The 23,984-nt window shown below is 48.1% G+C and overlaps 1 protein-coding gene across 2 annotated transcripts in view; it reads left to right on the forward strand.

Annotated features, from left to right (window-relative positions):
- Positions 1 to 1,371: 1,371 nt before the first annotated feature.
- Positions 1,372 to 23,984, forward strand: part of KCND3 (potassium voltage-gated channel subfamily D member 3) — a 224,316-nt gene continuing 201,703 nt past the window's right edge. For both annotated transcript variants that reach the window (XM_060142405.1, XM_060142406.1), the window contains exon 1: positions 1,372 to 2,477. In XM_060142405.1, the coding sequence (XP_059998388.1) occupies positions 1,372 to 2,477 (1,106 nt within the window). The remainder of the gene's footprint in view (positions 2,478 to 23,984) is intronic.

Below are 23,984 nucleotides of genomic sequence, written 5' to 3' on the forward strand. Positions count from 1 at the left end.
ACCAGCTGAATTCCAGAGGGTCCAAATAATTCTGAGTCAGGATTGGTTCTGCGTGATCAGTTTAGGATTTGGGAAAACGAGTGTCAACCCCAAACAATTTCCCGTTGCTGTTACGTGTGTTTCTGTGTCACCACATGTCTCCCCACAGATGGTATACATTTGGGATTGCAGAGTCATTTCACTATCATCTTTAAAAAGCCAGATTTGGGTAGGTAAATCTGTTTCCCAAAGCCAAATATAATTCTCCGCGCCACTGTTCCCTCCATCCACGCAGGTGATGGGGAAGTGTGTACTCAGCGTGGCTCAGAGAGCGGTGAGTGAAGGGCCGAGGTGGCCCAGCTCTGGAGGAATCTCTGAGGGTGGAGAGAGGCCAGGTGAAAGAGGCTGGCTTGGGAAAGAGTATTGTTATATAACCCGAGGGAGTTGTGGATGGTGGGCAGATGGAGACGGGAGGCGAGGAGCCTGGAGATGGCAATAAGCGTGGATCAGCTTCCTCTGGGAGGGAGAGGGACAATGCATGAAAGACAGGTGAACCAAGAATCCAAGAGCCCTTTGCAAGGTGGGGGAGGAACCCCAGCCTCACAGCCTCTGCCACATCTTTCTACTATGGCCCTGAGGGCGCGATTGGACACGAGGTTGCTGGATGTCCCAGAGTAGCGCTCCACCAGAGTCAGCCTTCTCCATGGGACTCGGGGACAGAACTCCACCAAATCCTGGGTCTACTGTGGTCACCTGCCATCTCAGAGAATTGTCCAGACCTGGGCAACCCCAGCCTCCTCACCCGTGAAGAGTGGAAAGAATGTGTTTACCTGATCTCCCTCATCCACATGCCGTTCCTGATTACCCTAGTGGGTGAAGAGAGAAATAAAAATTAGCATGTTTATCCCACTTTTAAATTCATTTAATGAGAACTCATTTACCCTCTCCCAATTTAAATTCGTAGTAATGCCATAACCTTTCGGAGCTGATTATTACCCACGTCTTCCCAGATCTTTCTGCTAAGGAGGCTTTCCCTCCAAATGCTTCTGAGTCCCCTTAGAACTTGACAATTTGTCAGGCAGTCAACAAATTCCGGTGATCCCACACTGCTGCACGGGCCCGGTGGGTGCTAGGTGCTCTCCCGGCGAAGGGAGGGGAAAGAATCAAGTCTCCTCTCTTTGGTGGTGTCTTCAGTTCCATTAATTTGCCTTCCAGACTTTTGCTCTTTCACTTACCAATGACCCTTCCCTGTGTCCCATTTCCCACCCGGGGGGCCAATCAGGGACTCACTGGTTCTCCGCTCTCTCCTCCTGCCTCCAGGGGTCGCTGAACTAACTCTCAAGCTGGTGTGCGCGGTGGCGGAGCAGTGGCCGCCCAAGAGCTGGAGTCACCATGGCGGCCGGAGTCGCAGCCTGGCTGCCTTTCGCGCGGGCTGCGGCCATCGGGTGGATGCCGGTGGCCAACTGCCCCATGCCCCTTGCCCCGGCAGACAAGAACAAGCGGCAGGATGAACTGATCGTCCTCAATGTGAGCGGGCGGAGGTTCCAGACGTGGCGGACCACGCTGGAGCGCTACCCAGACACACTGCTGGGCAGCACAGAGAAGGAGTTCTTCTTCAACGAGGACACCAAGGAGTACTTCTTCGACCGGGACCCAGAAGTGTTCCGCTGCGTCCTCAACTTCTATCGCACAGGCAAGCTGCACTACCCCCGCTACGAGTGCATCTCCGCCTACGATGACGAGCTGGCTTTCTATGGCATCCTGCCCGAGATCATTGGCGACTGCTGTTACGAGGAGTACAAGGACCGCAAGAGGGAGAACGCCGAGCGGCTCATGGACGACAATGACTCGGAGAACAACCAGGAGTCCATGCCCTCCCTCAGCTTCCGCCAGACCATGTGGCGGGCCTTCGAGAACCCGCACACCAGCACACTGGCCTTGGTCTTCTACTACGTGACTGGCTTCTTCATTGCCGTCTCGGTCATCACCAACGTGGTGGAGACGGTGCCATGTGGCACGGTGCCTGGGAGCAAGGAGCTGCCGTGTGGCGAGCGCTACTCGGTGGCCTTCTTTTGTCTGGACACCGCCTGCGTCATGATCTTCACGGTGGAGTACCTCCTCCGGCTGTTCGCGGCGCCCAGCCGCTACCGCTTCATCCGCAGCGTGATGAGCATCATCGACGTGGTGGCCATCATGCCCTACTACATCGGCCTGGTAATGACCAACAATGAGGACGTGTCGGGCGCCTTCGTCACGCTTCGGGTCTTCCGCGTCTTCAGGATCTTCAAGTTCTCCCGCCACTCCCAGGGCTTGCGGATCCTGGGCTACACCCTGAAGAGCTGTGCCTCTGAGCTCGGCTTCCTCCTCTTCTCCCTCACCATGGCCATCATCATCTTTGCCACTGTGATGTTTTATGCCGAGAAGGGCTCCTCTGCCAGCAAGTTCACGAGCATCCCCGCCTCTTTTTGGTACACCATCGTCACCATGACCACACTGGGGTAAGTCCTGCTCTGTTGGACTGGAGAAGGGCGGAGGTTGGATTGATGATGACGCTTTGGATGGTATCAGGATTGGGCAGAGGAGGATGGAGTCGCTTCTCCAAGTTGTAGGAGCCAGGGAAGCCCCTCATCAGAAGAGGAAGGCACGTGAATGATTGGTTTGGGGAGGACAGAAGTCTCGGAATTGAGTTTTCTTTTCGCGGGGGGCATGTATTTTACAAAACATGGAAAATTAAATCCCCGTTTATGTTTTTCAGCCATGCCTTCTGTGTATGTGTGTGTGGTGAGGGAGAGGTGAGTGGTGATGCTGCATGCTCATATGCATCTTGTGCTTGCAAGGGCTGCCTTGAGGAGAAAAACAGCGTAGCAGGAAGGAAGAAGACAGTGAGAAGTTCAGCGAGTGTTGTCAGGAGGGTACAGATTTCCATTAACAGAAGACACCTAGAACACTCTTTTGGGATCCTTCCTGCATTTCTCCTTTGTCGTGTATTTGCAGGCTGTTTTCTCTTTTGCCTTACTTTTCTTCTCTGCTGCCACAGATGCTCAAGGGTTCAGTACCTCTGAACAGACTTTCTCTAAGGGACTCTGAACTTGGGTTTTCTGCAAAGTGGGGCACATGGTTTGTTTTTTTCTCACGGAAGGAACAGCAGTCTTGCTTTCTCAGCCTGACTCTGTGATGGAATGATCTGGCCTTCCTGGGCAATTGTGAGGTGGTCTGAATGGATCATGTGGTCAGACACAGTGGCAGCGATATCATCAGAGGGAGGGAGAGGTGCTCAGCGAGGTCACAGGTGACTGTCTCTTCCATCTCCCCGAGGTCTCCTCTGCAGCTGAGGTCACCAAAATGTATTTGCGGTACTGGGATGTGAAGATTTCCATCAGAGGATGGGGGGTGAGGAAGCAGATTACAATCTTCACCCTAACGGGATTAGGGCCAATGAAGGCAGCTTTACGGAGACGTGTATTTCTTAGGGGTTGCTGCTTCAGCCGTTGCAACTCGTTGAGGCTAATGCAGAACCCTTCATGATTCATGTGCTGGGTCTATATTTGCTTAGGCCAGGAAGCGTTATATTGCTGATGGAGAATTCATGAAGCTTTTTATTTGGTGTTTGACAATTCGGTTTGTGGCGTCCTGGTGATTTGATTTTGTTTTTTCCTGGCTGAAACCCTGTGGCACTGGTATCGGTTTTTCCATAGTGCTGCATGTGCTTGTTGGAAATGACTGAGCAGGTGATGGGACCTTTTCAAATGATTACATTTGTCATTCTGCCACATGGGAGGGAGTAGCAAGGGAGAGGGCGTGGGGTGTCACTGTCCACGATGGGGGCATTCCATTCACCTCTGTCTGTCTGACAGAGGCCACCCTGCCCCTTCCTCCCTTTCCAACACACACGCAGCCTCCAAATAGCCGCTCCCACCCAGATGGGCGAGAAAGTCTGGTCCTTTGACCTTGCCTCTCTTGGCTCAGGGGGCAGATGTGGCTTCCTGGCACAGTGGAATATTTAGGGATTAAAATGGGCTAGAGAGCTGGCCACGTGTCAGGAGAAGGAGGCACATTTGCTGCTTCTGTGCTAACCTGGCCATCCCTTCGCTTTCCTGAAAGGGACCGCTCCCACGGCCAGGACCTCCATGGCCGCGCTCTGACATGGCTCTGACTGTCCAGCGCCCTCAAGTGCCCCTTGGTGGGACTCATGACACCAGAGTGATGCCTCAGGACCACCATGGGGAGAAAACAGGACAGATGGATGGGTGTCATCCATGGGATGGGGGATGTGGGACCGTTTCAGAGGAGATCAGTGGAAACTTCAGTGACCACCTGCCCATTACATTTTATTAGTATAACAGCGTATGTGTGTCTACTGTGTGTCAGCAGTGTGCTGAGCACTTTGCATATGTTATCTCTTTAAGTCTTCACAATAGCCTTGCAAGGTAGGAAAAACTCTATACAACTTTGAAGATGTAGCAGGCGAGGCTCAGAGAGGTTAAGTAAATGCCTGTAGTCACATAGCTGCTAAGGGGCGGTGCTGCTTTGCAAATACCAGTCTGGCTGTCTCCGGGACCCTTTCTGTTCTCGTTCCCCCTCTACTTGTTTCCGTACCATCAGGGCCCGTAGGTGGAAATCAGCCCTTCAGAGTTGTTTTTTTTTATTATGGCCTCAGGGTGTCATAGTCTATTCTAGTCATATCACTATTGAAGAAAGAAAGCATCAGTGCAGTGAGTACTACAGACACCTCACTAGGCACGCAGGGAATTTATAAATAAAACATTTCCTTCTGGCCAGTTTAAGTTCTGCCTTGGAAATCCATGGCTGCTTTCATGGCAAAATCCAGTGTTTTAATGTCATTGGGGAGACCAGTGATTTCCTTTAGCCTTCACTCTGTAGAATCAAGGTCGAGTCCAATGTCAGGGGGTGGACAGTCATGGCCTCACATTTATTTTCGGGGATGCGGGAGGGGCAAAGCAAGAAGACTCTGCCAGAGACTGAGACAAAGAGGAAGGGCAGGACACCTGCGTGGGAAGAAGCACGCTCCCCCTGACCGTGGGCACTGTGGACTCCTCACCCTTCCCTTCCCCGTGCATCACGACGTCTAGCCTCGGCGAGGAAAGACTCACGGGCCAGAACAAGAAAAGAAGCCTTTTAGTTATATCTTCCTTAACCTCAGTTAAGTGACGGGAATGCAGGCTCTTTCTTCCCTTCCACCCTGGCTGGTGTCGCCCAGTGCTGGATTGGGCTGCTTTGACTTTGACCTGAGCTGGCAGTGGGAACCATCACCAGGCTCACTGCTCGGCTATACACAGCAGGTGTTTGGCAAAACACTGTTAAATGGATGGGTCAATGCGAACGGGGCTCCTTTTCCATTTGCTTGGTCTGATACTGTTCTCAGTTCCTTCCAGACTCACCTGTCCTCTCTCTAGGGTGGACCCAAGATTTGGGTCTGCCCCAGCCCTGGCCCCAGGGAGAGAGGATGGCAGCCTTCACCTGGTGTGTGGTCCCCCCAACTGTGGTGCTCTGCTGCATTGTGGGGGTCTTCTTGCCCTTACTGGAGGTCTTACCCACCAGACCCTGGAAACCTTTCCTCTCCTCGGCTGGTTTCTGTCCTGAGCTCATTTACTGGCTAGTTGTAAGCTTGTTCGACCACTCCAGAAAGCCTTTCTTTTGCTTACCCTTCACTGGCATTTGAGCCCCAAGTGGCTGTGCAATACCAAGGGCCAGTGTTCTGCCACATTCCATGTTCTGTCTGATTGCTTCCAACAATTCCCAGCAGACTCCTAGTTCTTCCAGGCTCCAGACCCTCCCCGCCCAAACCTCCCCTTGCTTCCTATTTCCAGTCTGGAGAGACCGTCTTGAGTTCCTTTGCAGAGCAGAGCTGACTGATTGGCCGAGGGCTGATGTGCCGAGTGAAGGAGTTCGCTCTTCCTGGCTCTGGTTGCCATCTCTGCCTGCTTTCCCAGGATCCGCTGATGAGTTACTCAGGTGTCCTCCAGGGAGGGATCTCCTGGAGCCAATTATTCCTATTTATTTAATTTCTCAAAATATCTTAAGCACACAGAACAATAACAGCCCAGCTGCCATCAACGCTTGAGGATGGCTTTCCTTTGCCACCTCCTTTGCTGGTGGGAAAGACACCTGTGCCCAGCCCAGGGTTCCCTTGTGCCCCCTTGACAGCTGAGCTCCCAAATTCACCATTAAAGGATTAATTTCCGTGCTTATAATGGATGCTATAAATAAAATAAATCGTCAGTTATCTCAGTTAACAGAGGGAAGGGATAATACAGAACTCCCAATATTAAATAAGACCAGCACATCTAGTTTGGGAATGTATTATACGGCATAGACTTCTTCAAAGCAGATCTCCCCTCTTCATTTTATTTGACTTTGGTTGGCATCACCATTGGGCGGACTGCCTGAGACGATCCGTGGGTGAAGCTCACGTGGGGCGTGGGGAAGAGGGCAGGAAAGCTTTGTGAGCAAGCATCCGCAGGGCCATGGAGGACCAGCTCCAGGCCTGGATGGGGTGAGGCCGCTCTTGGATAGCTTAGGGAGGGGGAGTTTGACCTGGGAAGGGCAGGGAGCGGCAGAGCAGCAGAGCAGCATTGCTCCTGATGAGGTGGCCCGCTGCTGCCCAAGTTGGCTTGGCTATGTAATTGAGACCGGCAGCCTGTCTTCACCCCGTGTCCTGAGATGAGAGAGCTTTTGACAGTGTCCAAAAATCACTTTAACGGGCTTCCCTGGTGGCGCAGTGGTTGAGAGTCCGCCTGCCGATGCAGGGGGCACGGGTTCGTGCCCCGGTCCGGGAAGATCCCACACGCCGCGGAGCTGCTGGGCCCGTGAGCCATGGCTGCTGAGCCTGCGGGTCTGGAGCCTGTGCTCCGCAACGGGAGAGGCCACAAAAGTGAGAGGCCCGCGTACCACACACACACACACACACACACACACAAATCACTTTAACGAAAACAATCGATTTTTACTTCTTCCAAGCAAAAGCAGCCTCCAGGTTTTTTTTGCTCCAGGGATTTGCATTTCCCTTTAAAGCATAATCCTGGCAGGGTCCTGCCTGAGGTTTCCGGAGACTGGGAGCCGGGCCTTGGAGAGCAATACAGGCACTCCACAGAGTGGGGTACTTGGTCAGGCTTCCCCAGTGGAGACAACCAGAGGTGTGGTTTTGTTAACCCTTCAATTCCTGAAATTCTGGCTGCACCCTCATCCACTGCCTCTGGGGGGCCCACCAACCCTCCTCCCACCTTCCAAATGCCTTGGTGTGGGACACTGGCCAAACGGTGCCCACCTTTGATGGTGGTGGGTCCCTGCCCAGGGAGCTCTGATCAGAGTGCACTTACTGGGAATAAATGACCTCAGGGTCTTTTCTTGGTTTGACATTTCTTACCCAACAGTTTTCTGGTGCTGAAATTCCTGAGTAGAAACCTGCATCACAACAAGGAATCATTCATTCATTCAACATTTACTGAGTGCCTACTGTGTACCGGGCAGCATGGTAGGCTCTGAGAATACACAGGCACTATGATGGCATGTCAGCCCTACATAAGGTACAGACAAAATGAACTGAATGAGACTCAGTTCTCTTCCTTTGAACCGAAACAAGAGAGGGTGGGGAGAGCAGTGGACCAAGGATCAGAAAAGAGGCTTTTACTCACACTCTTCCCGTCACCCAGAGGCTACCCCTCACTCTGCTCTGTGTGCGGCTAAGCCCCGTCATCCTTCGAGACAGCCCACATCGTCTCCTCCAGGAGACCTTCCCAGCCCTCCGGGAGCTCCGTGCCCCTCCTCCCGCCTCCCACTGCAGCCTCTGCATACCTCTGTCTTGCCAGTTGCCACATTTTATTAACTTTATTTGTTTATGTGTCTTTCCCCCAGGATATGAGCTCCTCAAGGGCAGGTCTCTATTCCAAAGATCATGGTATGATCCATGCCTAGCACAGGGTCTGATATGTATTGGGCCTCAATATATATGTGTTCAACCAAACAGGTTTGTACCCCAGCTTACCCGTCTTCAGTTTTCTCACCTGTTAACCATCTCCTGCCCATTGTGAGAACCAATGAAAGTGCTATCTGAATGTTGGTTATATGGTCATGTCCGACAGGATATTTGTGGGTGGGTGGAGATGGGGAGACCAAGCAGAGCATTCTCTGGTTCTGACGTCAGCCTAGCAGAGTTGGGGCTTTCTTGCAAGGGAAGTTTAAGCCTTTGTCTTTCACTATTGGCTACTTGGCCAGGCTTCCCACTGCAGACTCTGGAGCAGGGAGGAGCACAAAGAGAGCCATAGATAAGCCCCCCTACCCATGAAGTATCCCTCCATTCGATTATTTGAGTAGCTACTGGGCTCTGGGGATACAGCATCAAAGAAAACAACCGCTGATCCAGTGGAGCTTACATTCTAGTGGAGGAAAACAGACAGTAAATAGAAAAATATATACATACATACATGTATCCTATCAGACAGCAATTCATGCTGCAGAGAAAAATAAAGCATGATGTGAGAAACTGGGGCTGCTGAGTGTGAGACGGGGTAGAGCAAGGGAGAGTTGCTATTTTAGATGAGGAGGTTAAGACAGGCCTCTCAGATAAGGTTACATTTGAGCAGAGATCTGAAGGAATGTGGGTTTCTTGGGGAAGAGCATTGCAGGCAGAAGGAACAGCAAATGCAAAGGCCATTAGGCAGGAGGGGCCTTGGTGCACTATTCTTGGAAGGGCAAGAAGGCACTTACGGTCCAGCCCCAAGAGCAGGTAGCGGGAAGCAGCTCATGCAGGGCCCTTAGGATCACCTCAAGGACTTGGCCCTTTGCCTTTCACTAATCTGCTTAGAATGGGAAGCCACTGGAGAGTTTTGAGTAGACCTGACTCATGTCTTAAAAGGATCACTCTGGGTACTGGGTAGTGAATATATTGTACGGGAGAAGCTACCACAATAATCCGGGCAGGAGATGATGGTGGCTGGGATCTAGGGTGGTGGTGGCAGTGGAGAGGGGAGAAGGGAGAGATTCCGCATTTATTTGAAGGTAGAGGCCACAGGACACACATGCTGGTCCTGCTGTCAGCCTGCCAGCTGAAAGCTTCACCAGCTCCCATGGCAGAGAACTGGCCTGAAGACACATTCCTAAAGACCTCCACCGCTGGGAGAAACATTTCACAAGAAGAGGCCTCAAGGGCCTGCAGGATAGCTCCCAGACTGTGGCACAGAACGGACAAGCCCCATAGGCCGAGCTGGAGCATGGCCAGCTGAGAGCAGGGCTGGGCTGGACTGGCGGTCAGTGGGAGCATCTGCACCTGATTGAGGTTGTCTCCAACTCAGGCGGAATTTCCCTATAGCACCTGCCAAGGGCTGGGCACCACCATGTGGGGACGATCTTGGCTCAGAAACTGAAAGGGAGAGGCCAGTCTCAGAGTCAGCCGGCACAGAGGGGCAAGCGGAGGGCCTCAGGGCTACGGAGGAGGGAGAGATGAATTCCCACGGGTGGGATGTGAGCTTTGACGCTCTTCACACCAGAGTCACCACATTAGATTGCTCTTCCGATCCAACAGTTCAAATTGCTGCAATTTTCGGAAAGGGATTTCCACGCTGATGCCCATTTCACAGCTCTCTTCGGAATCTTTGAAAATCAATCTCTCTCTCTCTCTCTCTCTGTTTGGTTTTGTTTGGGTTTCCCTCTTTAAACATACCCATAAACACAAACATGATCCTTCCTGAGGAGCAGCAATTATTCTGCCTGAAAATAGTGTAAATAAAAGGCATCCTGGCCCTCCGTCTCCCCAGGGGAGGGGCAGAACCCCTTGGTAACTACATGAGGATTTTTGTCTCTCTCGCCCAGGTGGGAGCGCCTGTCCCAGGCCACGCAGGGCCCTTGGCCACATGCCATCATGGCTGGGAGCTACTCCCAGGCAAGGAGAGGAGCAGAGACTTCTCTGTGAGTCCCCCCATGCCCTGTCCTCAGACAGGTGGTCCCCTCCAGGAAGCTGACACTCTAGTCACATCTTAAGTGTTCATCCTTTGTGATGACCAAGTCAGTTTTTCTTTCCTGGGAAGTGGGGACCAGGCCCTTAGCAATCTCTTTTGGAAGGAGTATATAGTAGTGAATTCAAACCAACCTTGAATGGGGACTTGTTTGTGATGAGGAGGAAGGGGTTACCACGATGCCTTCGAGAACCCATAGTTCTCGACCAAAAGGCTCATGTACTGTGGCCTCCAGGTCAAGGCCAGTGCGCCTGCCTCTGTCCAGACTGCTTTTCTCAGACCAGAACGTAGGCTTCTTCTCCCCAGCCCCAGCTCTCTCCACCCAGCTCAATGCAAATGATGGGTTGGTGGGAAGGGGCTTGCTGGGGAGGGAAGATAACTCAGCCTTTGCTGACCATGGTTGGATAGAGGGAGATTGCATCTAGCTCACGTAATCATATTCTGGGTGTCAGGACTCGAATGAATGTCATTAAACTGAATCAGAAAAATCGTTTTAATATAAGTGCCACCTCACACACAAGCTAGTTGATGGAGAAATGGATGGGGCTGGGGACGCCTCCTTTGTAATGTGATGCCGTAAAATCCCATCACCTTCATTATTTCCCACCGAGCCAACACATCATAATGCCCATGAGCGGCAGAACAGCTTGAATTTAATATACAGAAAGTCCAATCAAACAATAAATGGATGGAACTATATAAAGAAACCATTTTCTGGGAGGCTGGCTCCATTCTCTGGGATTCAGCTCCCTGACACATGAAATGTGCATCAATTTTCCCCAACTAATGCAGCTGCTGAATCACCACATTTGATATTTGTTTGCTTCAGAAGGAGAAGAGGGGAACTTTCTCCCCTGCATTATCTAGCTATCAATGCAAAATTGCATATCTCATTTTCTTTGATTTGCATCCAGTGGTTCCCGGTGGCACAGCAAGGCACCCTCCTGTTACCAGCAAGACTGGAAGCACAGCCCTCCCTTCATCCCAGAACCTTACTCGGTCCCAGGGGCACTTTGTCATCATCTTTAAACAAAATCCAACTCTGGACCCAGAGTGGGCTGTTAGGGGGCTGGGACGTCTCTACCCTTGCAATCATCTGACAGAAACTGGCCAAACCCTGGGCCATGCTGACAAACCCAAGTTCCTGTGATGCCCTAATCGTCCAGTCTTGCCTTCAAGGTTGTATAGAGCAAATGTTTCCTTCTGGAAACATCTCCCACCAGCACAGTCCTCCATCTCCCCTTCCATCCCTGTTACCCGGCCAGTTATTGAGAGGCTGTAAACGCAAATAGCAACCTGATCAGCCAAACAATTAAAAAGGCAAATCAGCTCCTTAAAAATCATCCAGTACATGTCAAAGACTGATGGAAATCATGTTTTTATGCTTCTGGTGTGGGATTCTCTCCAACGCTGTTTTTCCAACGGGATGGATAACTGAGAGTTAACCATAATTACAGACTTATAGCTGCTGAGAAGTATCATTAGTTTATTTTTACTTCTTCCTGGTCACGCATATTTAAACAGGAAAATAAAAAAAGAACCTTAGGAGGATTCAACTAAACTGAATGATATCAAAACCATGGACAGCATAAATCTCGATTCAGTTCAACAAACATTACTGAGCACCTAGTATCTGTGAAGCACCCTATTAGGCAGTGTTGAGGATACCAAAATAAATGAGATGGAGACCGAGTTGTAAACTCCCAAGAAGTTTACAATATAGCAGGGGATTGGAGCATGTTTCTGACTGTACAGGGGAGAATGGGGCATGTGTTGAAATGATCAAGAAGTGTTCGGCACAGAAGAAAAGTTTAATAAGTATTTGTTGATGAACAAATGATTGGCTTCGTGGAAAGGTGAAGTTTCGGCTGGACTGACAGCAGTGGGCAGGACAATGAGCTTGCCTGTGGGTCTGTGGTGTTTGCAGGTAACCCTGGGTGTCCTTGAAGTGGCTGGCAGGCAGGTGGAAATGTGGGTCTGAAGCTGAGCAAGGGAGAAGGGGGCTAAAGCCGCAGGTTTCGAAATCATCAGCTGAAGCAGGAGAAATAGATGAGATTGCCCAGGAAAACATGAAAGGAAGGAAGAGGAGAGGGCCTGGGGCACACTTCCGGCCCCAGGCCCTGCTTCTCTGGCACCTGCCCCCTTTAGGAGTGGCGGTACCACCTGTGAGCAGTTTTGCCGATGCTTCCGTTTAGCCTCTCTCTTTGGCCCATGGAAGTTCCCTTTCACACTGGGTTTCTGCTGGAGCTAAAAGGTCATATTGGTTTCCTGAGTAAAACAAGGTTTTCTGTTTAGTCTCCTACCATGATAATTAAATAAACAGCACCGACCCAGGAAATCGAAATTGCTTTATGGGCTTTGCTAAAAAATAATAAGAACAGGATCCTTACATTGGCATGTGGATGGGAGATGGGGTCTAAATGGTCACAGACCAGCAAACGTCCCCTACCTGGCCAAGGAGGATGTTGACTCCGAGTGGTGCAGCCTCCATGGGTGACACTGTCTGGCCTTGCAGTGCCAGACCCCCGGGGCAGAGTTTCCAGGCACTGCAGACACTGCTTGTCCCACCCATTCCCTCCTTCTTCTTAGAGAGAAACATCAGATGCACTCCTGGCGTCACTGGGTGTGTCCTCTGGCCTGCCGCCTCTTGGAGACATCTCTCTTGGGCCCTTGGTAAGCACCCGGGGAAAGCGATGGTTCAGTAATTCAGCAAATTTGCATTGGGCTGTCTTTGTGAGCACGGCATAGTCCTGGTTGCGAGGAGGGCCTACAAAAAAAGAAAGGGGACGAGGACTAAATCCTAGGAGGCGGGAGTTAGGTTCCCTTCCTATATATGAGAGGACTGAGACGTTGAGAGTGTAGGCCACTGGCCCGAGCTCCCACGGTATAGTAGCATTACTAGATTCAAACCAAGGTCTTCTGACTCCTTCGGAGCCCGCTGCTTCATAAGAAGCTTCAGTCTAGTAACAGGGGTGACTTGTGTGCACACAGAGCTATATTTCTGGGTTCAACAAGGTGAGAGCTATGAGTAAAGGGCAGAAAAGTGTGAGGGAAAGGTGGAGGAACAGGAACCAGGGAAGGCTTCAGGAACCAGGGAAGGCTTCTTGGAGGAGGTGGCATTTCAGCTGGTCCTTGGAAGCTTGTGGTGGAAAAGTTCAGTGCGTTCCTTCATTTGATCATTTATTGAACAAATATTGTGAGTCTCCACATGCCAGGCAGTGTGCTGGGGCTGAGGCTGTATTCACGAACAGAACAGGCAAATTCTCAGGAGCAGCAAACAATAGTCAAGTGAATGTATAAAGTGAGAATGAAACGTTGAAGTAAAAACCAGGAAAAAAAGAGATGAGCCTGGTAAGGGGAGAGAGAAGGAGGCCATCAGCCTGACCCCAGGGAGAGGTGAGGGGTCCCAACACGAGGGTAGAGGAGCAGTGACTCTAGCCTCTCCTGAAGTGAAAGCTGTGTCCACAGTTGATTAGGAGCTGGTGAGAGGCTGGCCGCAGGACAGAAATGATGATTCAAGAGCTGTGTTTGAGTCCCTTTAGGGTTGTTATCCAGAAGGTGAGGAGACGAAAATGAGTAGCAATAGATTCACCCTGACACGTGAGAGACCACTGTCCCTCATCATCAACAACAACAACAATAATCATAGCTAATATTATCAAGCTTTTATGATGCTCCAGGTATGGTGCTAACTATAAGTCATTTACATGGGCTTCCTCATTTAACCCTCCTGATAACCTCCCCTTAACCACAGGAGAGCGAGATTACTGTTATCTGTGTTCTGTCCCTGAGAAAATCGAGGCCTGCTCTCTGGTGAACGGAGAAGCTGGGTTTCAGACCTGAGCTGCTCTGACCAGCGTCTGCTCTGAACCTATCACTAACCACCCAGATTTCCATCGGAGAGGCGTTCGAGACCTCTCCCTCCCCAGGCTCTGTCTTGGGCAGCGGGAGGAAGACACAGAGTCCTCACCGTCCTAATGTCCCAGCACCAAAGAGCCTCGGGCCTGCTGGCAAAGGTCATAAGGGTGAAGAGTGGACACAGGATGGTGACGAAGGAGAGATGAGAGTCGCAGAGATGGGGACAGCGGGGTCGAGGGGATCCAGGCTGGTCTGAACCAACAGAGACAGGAACAGCGCATGCACAGGCAGGGGGTGAGTTCATCAACAGGCAAGGAGCATACTGGTGGAAAGGAGGGAAGACAAAAAAAGAAGGAGGTGGGAAATTTTAGTGTTGCAGCAGAGTCTGTGCAAAAGAAGAAATATGTAAGGGAGAGGGAACGTTGTAAATATGCATACTGTGTAAATTTCCTATGTGAGTATCTCAGAATAAAAGTCTAAAAGTTTTGGGGCTTCCCTGGTGGCGCAGTGGTTGAGAGTCCGCCTGCCGATGCAGGGAACACGGGTTCGTGCCCCGGTCCGGGAAGATCCCACATGCCGCGGAGCGGCTGAGCCCGTGAGCCATGGCCGCTGAGCCTGCGCGTCCGGAGCCTGTGCTCCGCAACGGGAGAGGCCACAGCAGTGAGAGGCCCGCGTACCGCCAAAAAAAAAAAAAAAAAAAAAAAGTCTAAAAGTCTCACACCATCTCCCTCTCTGTGGAGATTCTGGTGCCTGGTGCCTTTGTTGACCACGTCCTACGTCTGGAAGTTGGCAGCATTCCCTCTCTCCCACCGCAGACCTTGGGGCATAACTCAGCCTTTCAGCTGGCCACCTCCGCAGCCCGCTAGAGAGATCACAGCTCAGCGCAGCAGGGAGCTGGGGTCCAGTCCTCACAGTTTTGGAATGGAGGGAATCAGCGCTGTTAGGGGAACCTATCAGAACCCGGTGACAGAGCGCAGGCTGCCCTGTCCTCCCGGCCCCTCACAATGATCTGTGGCCGGGAGCCGGGGCAGGTGGGGGATCGGGTGAGGAGCCTCCGGGGGCCCATCATCCCTGGGGGGTCATGGGTGCTCCCTCGCCCCCGCCGACCCTGAGGAATCACAGTACCAGGTGTGACTCTTTCTTTGTCATCTCTGACCCTCCCTACCCCCTCTGCTGGCTCATCTGATGTTGTGGTGTTGCACTCCTTCAGCCTTTTTCATGCCTTCTCTGCACCAGAGATGGAGAAGAGCAGTTTGCCATATGTGACCCTACGTTTGTTTTTTGTTTTTTTTTTCTCTTCATCCCCGGCCTGTTTCTCTTCTGCCTCTAGAAGCTGCTAGACGTTTTCCCGAGATTTCTGTACCTGAGGGCTTGCATCTCTGTCTTCTGAACCAAAGACCCCTCCCCTCTCCAGCAGAAGCGTCTCTCCAGGCTGGCAAAAGGCCATTGTGTTGATTAATAAAACATTTTCCTGCAGCCTGACAAGCAGGCTCTGAGTTTCGGCAGGGCTTAAAGAGAGATGATGAAGAGTTATACCCACCGCCAACTCCGCATACTGTGTTTGACTTTCTTAATATTTCCATATAAGGTCAGCTTCTCATCTGAGGAGCAGAGGCTGCTGTGTCCAGGCTCTGATTTAGGTGTTTATGCTGGTTCACGTGGGTTAACCGGACCCTTCTGCTGGGATTGAGCTGTATAGAGCAATAGGACTACCATTGAACTAGGAGTCAGGAGATGTGGGTTTTGGGGCCAGCTTCAGCAGGCTGTGTGATCTTGGGCAAGTCTCTCCCAGATCAAAGGAAAACTGATCGTTAGCCCAGGGGCCTGGATGATCCACAGCCTGGAGAACCAGCCCCTAGATGCTAGGGCACTGGGGACCTTCCCATTTCCATTTCTTCATCTCCAAAGAGGGCGAAGTGAAAAGAGTCCTTGGCCAGAGTGACCACCAGAAATGCAAGTCTGCAGAGGGACCTGGGAGGTTCTGCTTGGAGACTCCCCCAGAGGGCTCCAGGGTTCCCGATGAGAAGCACAGATCCAGGTCAGCAGCCCTCGGCCACACAGCATTGTGTTTAGAGAGAGCAGGGAATCGTGGATTCAGGTCCCTGGATAGGCTCGATAAGCTGAATGAGGGGAAGGTATAAGACATTAACCCTGGGACGTCAGAGAGCTACGTAAGCCCCACGAATCCTAGTTTGCTGTCCCTCTTCAGAGCTGGATTCCCTTCAACAGCCTCCCCAGCAGATGGCAACGAATCTGCCTGAACATTCAGGGATGGGAGTTTCCCCTTTTGACTGGTGCGCATTCAGTTTTGGAGAGGGTCAGTGATCACAACCCTCCTCTGTGTATTAAACCCAAGACTACTTCCTCTAGGCCCCAAAGTGATGACGGCTTTTGAGAACCCAGAAGATTCTGTTAGGAAATAGTTCTGGAAGGCAAGTATAATTATGATCAGGGAAGCCACTAGGGGACTTGGTGGCAAGAAGACCCTGGGCCATCTGTCCTGGCACAGACTTAGGATGACTCAGGCATAGCCCTGGCAGCTCCAAGCCCTTGGGGAGGGGTGGAGGCTTCCTGGGTGAGTCAGCTCCTTTCCAGCCCCTTGGAGAGCCTGCACAGCATGGAGGGGCAGGTTTTGGAGCAAATAGAGTCCCCATCCCTTCTCTGGTCTCCCACCACCCCAACCCTACGGACACTCCACCAGGGGCTGGTTTCCTACGTGCCCCACCTCATCCCCAACTTCTTTCTTCCCTGTTATCCCGTTGGCCTGTAAATGGTCCTTCCCTTCTCCACTCCCATTATTTCATAATATGAGTTCCCCAGAGGAATGCAGGGGAACCTCAATATTGCTATTAGCATCCGTGTGGGCAGCGTGGCTTGCATTACTTTGAGTTATTTGAGTGAAACCAACCATTAAGTGATCACAGAGGACTGGGGAGAGGGTGAGCCTGTGGACTCTCTCCGGCTGTGGGCATCTCACTGGCTGGCTTTCCAATGTGCAGAGAGGACGAGGATGGAAGGGCCGACTGGCGGCAGGGTGCTGGCCCTGAAGGGAAGTTTGGTTGGAAATGGGACAGGTTAGTGAGTCCTCTCCTAGGGAGGCTTCCTCACTTCTGTCACCACCATCTGAAACCATAGGCAGCCCTTGCTCGTCAGAGTTAAGTGCCGTGGTCACGGTCCCAGCTCCCAGCAGAGTGCCAGGGACACAGAAGGGGCTCAGCTGTCAGGTTCTGGCCCATCGCTGTCCCTTCACGTCCTGCCCGTTCACTCAGGCAGAGTGAGAAGTACCCGCACAAGTGTGGCTCAAACAACCTGAAGGACTGGACAGTGAGTCAGGTGCAGGGGTTGTGTGTTTCACAGCATGTAGTGAGAGAGGATGTGCTCAAACTTGGGGTAGGGTCTGTAGCTCTGGGACATTTCCTATCCGGATAGGGCAGAGCCGAGGGGATCATCAGATCTGTTTGACCTGGAGATATCACGGAAGAGATAGAACTTCCAGGAGTGTGTAAATCACGTGAGAAAGTTGGCTTGGACGCCTGGAGAGGGAAAGCATTCCAGGCAAACAGTGTAAGTTGGAGGAGAGACTCAGAAACAGGCTCTATGCTCATGCTGTGTGTGTGTGTGTGTGTGTGTGTGTGTGTGTGTATTGTGCGTGTGAGCGCACGCTTGTGTGCCTGAAAGCCTGCTGGCAGTGAGGGGTGGGGAGGGAGGAGGGAGTTCTCAGTGTAACCCTGGGCCATTGTAGACATGGGGGAACCTCCAGGTCCTTGTTCTCTGTTTGCCATCCAGAATCCCTCCATTTTTAGAAAGTTTGCCTGCTGAAAGGTGACCCTTTCCCGCATATCAGAAGCATCATCCTGGACCAGGACTGGGGCTTCTGGTCCTTAGATGAGGCCCTCACCCACCCACAGCTTTTCCCCAAAAAACAACTCTGTACCTGGAGAAATCCAGAGACAATTGATGGAGTTCTTGTCTCAATGAATTTGACTACCCTGGGGACCTCATATAATAGTGAAGACGTTTGATCATTAACTTTAAAAAATTGCGAAATACATCAAACATGCAAAGAAAAAAAATCTTGTCATCTTTCAAGCAGCATCTATAAAACTTCCTTATGCCCATCGATGTGAGTGCCTCTCATTGGTATGACAGCATTATTTAATGAAACTTAAGTTATAAGGGTAACTTTATTTTAAAGGGGGAGGGTTGTGTCTTCACATAGGTATATATATTTTCATTGTAAAAAAAACGAGTTTAAAATCTTTTTTCTTCATGTTAATTATTTAAAATTAAACCAGAGACCAGAGACCCGTTTGTTTAAAATTAAACCTGAACCAGAGCGAGTCAGCAGTCCTTGGATTTATAGTTCTGTTTACACAAAAATGTGTTGGAGGCAGTGGGGAGCACAAGCCTCCAACTGCAGATGCCAGTTTGAATCTGCTATTGCCCATTTCCTTTATTCATTCAACAAATGTTCCTGTTGTGCTGACCGTGTGTGCCTGTTCTCGGGGTGATGAAAAGCTCACCAGGCATGGTCATCAGGCACAGAAAATGAATCAGACGGACTGCAATGGCACCTATAATTATGCTCCTTGGCAGAGTTAAGGCCCATGCACTTTGGGCAATGGGGGGAAATGTGAAGGAAGCAGCCGTCTCCAGGACTTGGCACAGGGGGCTCCTCTCTCAGTAGTGGCAGTCCCACCCCATCCCAGAGAATCAGGGATGGGGTAGGACTTTTCCCAACTTTGCAAGAGCAAGAGTCTGTCCTGTTCTTAATCCTAGCCCTGTGTCCACCTCCTAATGGCAGCTAGAATTTTTTTTTAATTTAATTTACTTTTTTATACATCAGGTTCTCATTAGTTATCCATTTTATACATATTAGTGCATATATGCCAAGCCTAATCTCCCAATTCATCACACCACCATCACCACCCCCCTGCCACTTTCCCCCCTTGGTGTCCATATGTTTGCTCTCTACATCTCTGTGTCAATTTCTGCCCTGCAAACTGGTTCATCTGTACCATTTTTCTAGGTCCCACATATATGCGTTAATATATGGTATTTGTTTTTCTCTTTCTGACTTACTTCACTCTGTATGATACTCTCTAGATCCATCCACATCTCTACAAATGACCCAGTTTCATTCCTTTTTATGGCTGAGTAATATTCCATTGTATATATGTACCACATCTTCTTTATCCATTCGTCTCTTGATGGGCATTTAGGTTGCTTCCACGTCCTGGCTATTGTAAATAATGCTGCAATGAATACTGGGGTGCATGTTTCTTTTTGAATTATGCTTTTCTCTGGGTATATGCCCAGTAGTGGGATTGCTGGGTCATATGGTAATTCTATTTTTAGTATCTTAAGGAACCTCCATAGTGGCTGTATCAATTTACATTCCCACCAACAGTGCAAAAGGGTTCCCTTTTCTCCACACCCTCTCCAGCATTTGTTATTTGTAGATTTTCTGATGATGCCCATTCTAACCGGTGTGAGGTGATACCTCATTGTAGTTTTGATTTGCATTTCTCTAATAATTAGTGATGTTGAGCAGCTTATCATGTGCTTTTGGCCATCTGTATATCTTCTTTGGAGAAATGTCTATTTAGGTCTTCTGCCCATTTTGGGGTTGGGTTGTTTGTTTTTTTTAATATTGACCTGCATGAGCTGTTTATATATTTTAGAGATTAATCCTTTGTCCATTGATTCGTTTGCAAATATTTTCTCCCATTCTGAGGGTTGCCTTTTCATCTTATTTATGGTTTCCTTTGCTGTGCAAAAGGTTTGAAGTTTCATTAGGTCCCATTTGTTTATTTTTGTTTTTATTTCCATTACTCTAGGAGGTGGATCAAAAAAGATGTTGCTGTGATTTATGTCAAATAGTGTTCTTCCTATGTTTTCCTCTAAGAGTTTGATAGTGTCTGGTGTACATTCAGGTATTTAATCCATTTTGAGTTTATTTCTGTCTATGGTGTTAGGGAGTGTTCTAATTTCATTCTTTTACATGTAGCTGGCCAGTTTTCCCAGCACCACTTATTGAAGAGACTGTCATTTCTCCATTGTATATCCTTACCTCCTTTGTCATAGATTAGTTGACCATATGTGCGTGCGTTTATCTCTGGGCTTTCTATCCAGTTCCATTGATCTATAATTCTGTTCTTGTGCCAGTGCCATATTGTCTTGATTACTGTAGCTTTGTAATATAGTCTGAAGTCAGGGAGTCTGATTCCTCCAGCTCCGTTTTTATCACTCAAGACTGCTTTGGCTGTTCAGGGTCTTTTGTGTCTCCAATCAAATTTTAAGAATTTTTGCTCTAGTTCTGTAAAAAATGCCATTGGTAATTTGATAGGGATTGCATTGAATCTGTAGATTGCTTTGGGTAGTATAGTCATTTTCACAATACGGATTCTTCCAATCCAAGAACATGGTATATCTCTCCATCTGTTTGTATCATCTTTAATTTCTTTCATCAGTGTCTTATAGTTTTCTGCACACAGGTCTTTTGTCTCCCTAGGTAGGCTAATTCCTAGGTATTTTATTCTTTTTGTTGCAGTGGTAAATGGGAGTGTTTCCTTAATTTCTCTTTCTGATTTTTCATCATTAGTGTATAGGAATGCAAGAGACTTCTGGGCATTAATTTTGTATCCTTCAACTTTACCAAATTCATTGATTAGCTCTAGTAGTTTTCTGGCGGCATCTTTAGGGTTCTTGATGTATAGTATCAGTCATCTGCAAACAGTGACAGTTTTACTTCTTCTTTTCCAATTTGTATTCCTTTCATTTCTTTTTCTTCTCTGATTGCCATGGCTAGGACTTCCAAAATTATGTTGAATAATAGTAGTGAGAGTGGACATCCTTGTCTTCTTCCTGATCTTAGAGGAAGTGCGTTCAGTTTTTCACCATTGAGAATGATATTAGCTGTGGGTTTGTCGTATATGGCCTTTATTATGTTGAGGTAGTTTCCCTCTCTGCCCACTTTCTTGAGAGTTTTTATCATAAATGGGTGTTGAATTTTGTCAAAAGCTTTTTCTGCATCTATTGAGATGATCATATGGTTTTTATTCTTCAATTTGTTAATATGGTGTATCACATTGATTGATTTGCATATATTGAAGAATCCTTGCATCCCTGGGATAAATCCCACTTGATCCTGGTATATGATCCTTTTAATGTGTTGTTGGATTCTGTTTGCTAGTATTTTGTTGAGGATTTTTGCATCTATATTCATGAGGGGTATTGGTCTGTAATTTTCTTTTTTTTTGTAGTATCTTTGTCTGGTTTTGGTATCAGGGGGATGTTGACCTCATAGAATGAGTTTGGGAGTCTTACTTCCTCTGCAATTTTTTGGAAGAGTTTGAGAAGAATGGGTGTTAGCTCTTCTCTAAATGTTTGATAGAATTCACCTGTGAAGCCATCTGGTCCTGGACTTTTGTTTGTTGGAAGATTTTTAATCACAATTTCAATTTCATTACTTGTGACTGGTCTATTTATATTTTCTATTTCTTCCTGGTTCAGTCTTGGAAGGTTACACCTTTCTAAGAATTTTTCCATTTCTTCCAGGTTGTCCATTTTAGTGGCATAGAGCTGCTTGTAGTAGTCTCTTAGAATACTTTGTATTTCTGCAGTGTCTGTTGTAACTTCTCCATTTTCATTTCTAATTTTATGGATTTGAGTTCTCTCCCTCTTTTTCTTGAGGAGTCTGGCTAAAGCTTTATCAATTTTGTTTATCTTCTCAAAGAACAAGCTTTTAGTTTTATTGATCTTTGCTATTGTTTTCTTTGTTTCTATTTCATTTATTTCTGCTCTGATCTTTATTATTTCTTTCCTTCTACTAACTTTGGGGGTTTTTGTTCTTCTTTCTCTAGTTCCTTTAGGTGTAAGGCTAGATTGTTTATTTGAGATTTTTCTTGTTTCTTGAGGTAGGCTTGTATTGCTATAAACTTCCCTCTTAGAACTGCTTTTGCTGCATCCCATAGGTTTTGGATCATTGTGTTTTCATTGTCATTTGTCTCTAGGTATTTTTTGATTTCCTCTTTGATTTCTTCAGTGATCTCTTGGTTATTTAGTAATGTATTGTTTAGCCTCCATGTGTTTGTGTTTTATACGTTTTTTTCCCCTGTAATTGATTTCTAATCTCATACCGTTGTGGTCAGAAAAGATGCTTGATATGATTACAATTTTGTTAAATTTACTGAGGCTTGATTTGTGACCCAAGATGTGATCTATCCTGGAGAATGTTCCATGTGCACTTGAGAAGATAGTGTAATCTGCTGTTTTTGGATGGAATGTCCTATAAATATCAATTAAATCTCTGTGGTCTGTTGTGCCATTTAAAGCTTATGTTAATTTTCTGTTTGGATGATCTATCCATTGGTGTAAGTGAGGTGTTAAAGTGCCCCATTATCATTGTGTTACTGTCGATTTCCTCTTTTATAGCTGTTAGCCATTGCCTTATGTATTGGGCTGCTCCTATGTTGGGTGCATATATATTTATAATTGTTATGTCTTCTTCTTGGATTGATCCCTTGATCATTATGTAGTGTCCTTCCTTGTCTCTTGTAATATTATTTATTTTAAAGTCTATTTTATCTGATATGAGTATTGCTACCCCAGCTTTTTTTGATTTCCATTTGCATGGAATATCTTTTTCCATCCCCTCACTTTGAGTCTGTATGTGTCCCTAGGTCTGAAGTGGGTCTCTTGTAGACAGCATATATATGGGTCTTGTTTTTGTATCCATTTAGCGAGCCTGTGTCTTTTGGTTGGAACATTTAATCCATTCACGTTTAAGGTAATTATTGATATGTATGTTCCTAATACCATTTTTTTCATTGTTTTGGGTTTGTTTTTGTAGGTCCTTTTCTTCTTTTGTGTTTCCCAATTAGAGAAGTTCCTTTAGCATTTGTTGTAGAGCTGGTTTAGTGGTGCTGAATTCTCTTAGTTTTTGCTTGTCTGTAAAGCTTTGATTTCTCCATCAAATCTGAATGAGATCTTTGCCTGGTAGAGTAATCTTGGTTGTAGGTTCTTCCCTTTCATCACTTTAAATATGTCATGCCACTCCCTTCTGACTTGTAGAGTTTCTGCCAAGAAATCAGCTGTTAACCTTATGGGAGTTCCCTTGTATGTTATTTTTCTCTTGCTGCTTTCAATAATATTTCTTTGTCTTTAATTTTTGCCAATTTGATTACTATGTGTCTTGGCGTGTTTCTCCTTGGATTTATCCTGCCTGGGACTCTCTGCACTTCCTGGACTTGGGTGGCTATTTCCTTTCCCATGTTAGGGAAGTTTTTGACTATAATCTCTTCAAATATTTTCTCGGGTCCTTTCTCTCTCTCTTCTCCTTTTGGGACCTCTATAATTCAAATGTTGTTGAGTTTAATATTGTCCCAGAGGTCTCTTAGGCTGTCTTTATTTCTTTTCATTCTTTTTTCTGTATTCTGCTTTGCAGCAGTTAATTCCACCATTCTGTCTTCCAGGTCACTTATCCGTTCTTCTGCCTCAGTTATTCTGCTATTGATTCCTTCTAGTGTAGTTTTCATTTCAGTTATTGTATTGTTCATCTCTGTTTGTTTGTTCTTTAATTCTTCTAAGTCTTTGTTAAACATTTCTTGCATCTTCTCGATCTTTGCCTCCATTCTTTTTCTGAGGTCCTAGATCATCTTCACTATCATTATTGTGAATTCTTTTTCTGGAAGGTTGCCTATCTCCACTTCATTTAGTTGTTTTTCTGGGGTTTTATCTTGTTCCTTCATCTGGTACATAGCCCTCTGCCTTTTCATCTCGTCTATCTTTCTGTGAATGTGGTTTTAGCTCCACAGGCTGCAGGATTGTAGTTCTTCTTGCTTCTGTTGTCTGCCCTCTGGTGGATGAGGCTGTCTAAGAGGCTTGTGCAAGTTTCCTGATGGGAGGGACTGGTGGTGGGTAGAGCTGGCTGTTGCTCTGGTGGGCAGAGCTCAGTAAAACTTTAATCCACTTGTCTTCTGATGGGTGTGGCTGGGTTCCCTTCCTGTTGGTTGTTTGGCCTGAGGTGACCCAATATTGGAGCCTACAGGCTCTTTGGTGGGGCTAATGCTGGACTCTGGGATGGCTCACACCAAGAAGTACTTCCCAGAACTTCTGCTGCCAGTGTCCTTGTCCTCATGGTGAGACACAGCCACCCCCCTGCACCACAGGAGACCC

This window comes from Lagenorhynchus albirostris, chromosome 2, assembly GCF_949774975.1.
Source record: "Lagenorhynchus albirostris chromosome 2, mLagAlb1.1, whole genome shotgun sequence".
Taxonomy (NCBI): Eukaryota; Metazoa; Chordata; class Mammalia; order Artiodactyla; family Delphinidae; genus Lagenorhynchus; species Lagenorhynchus albirostris.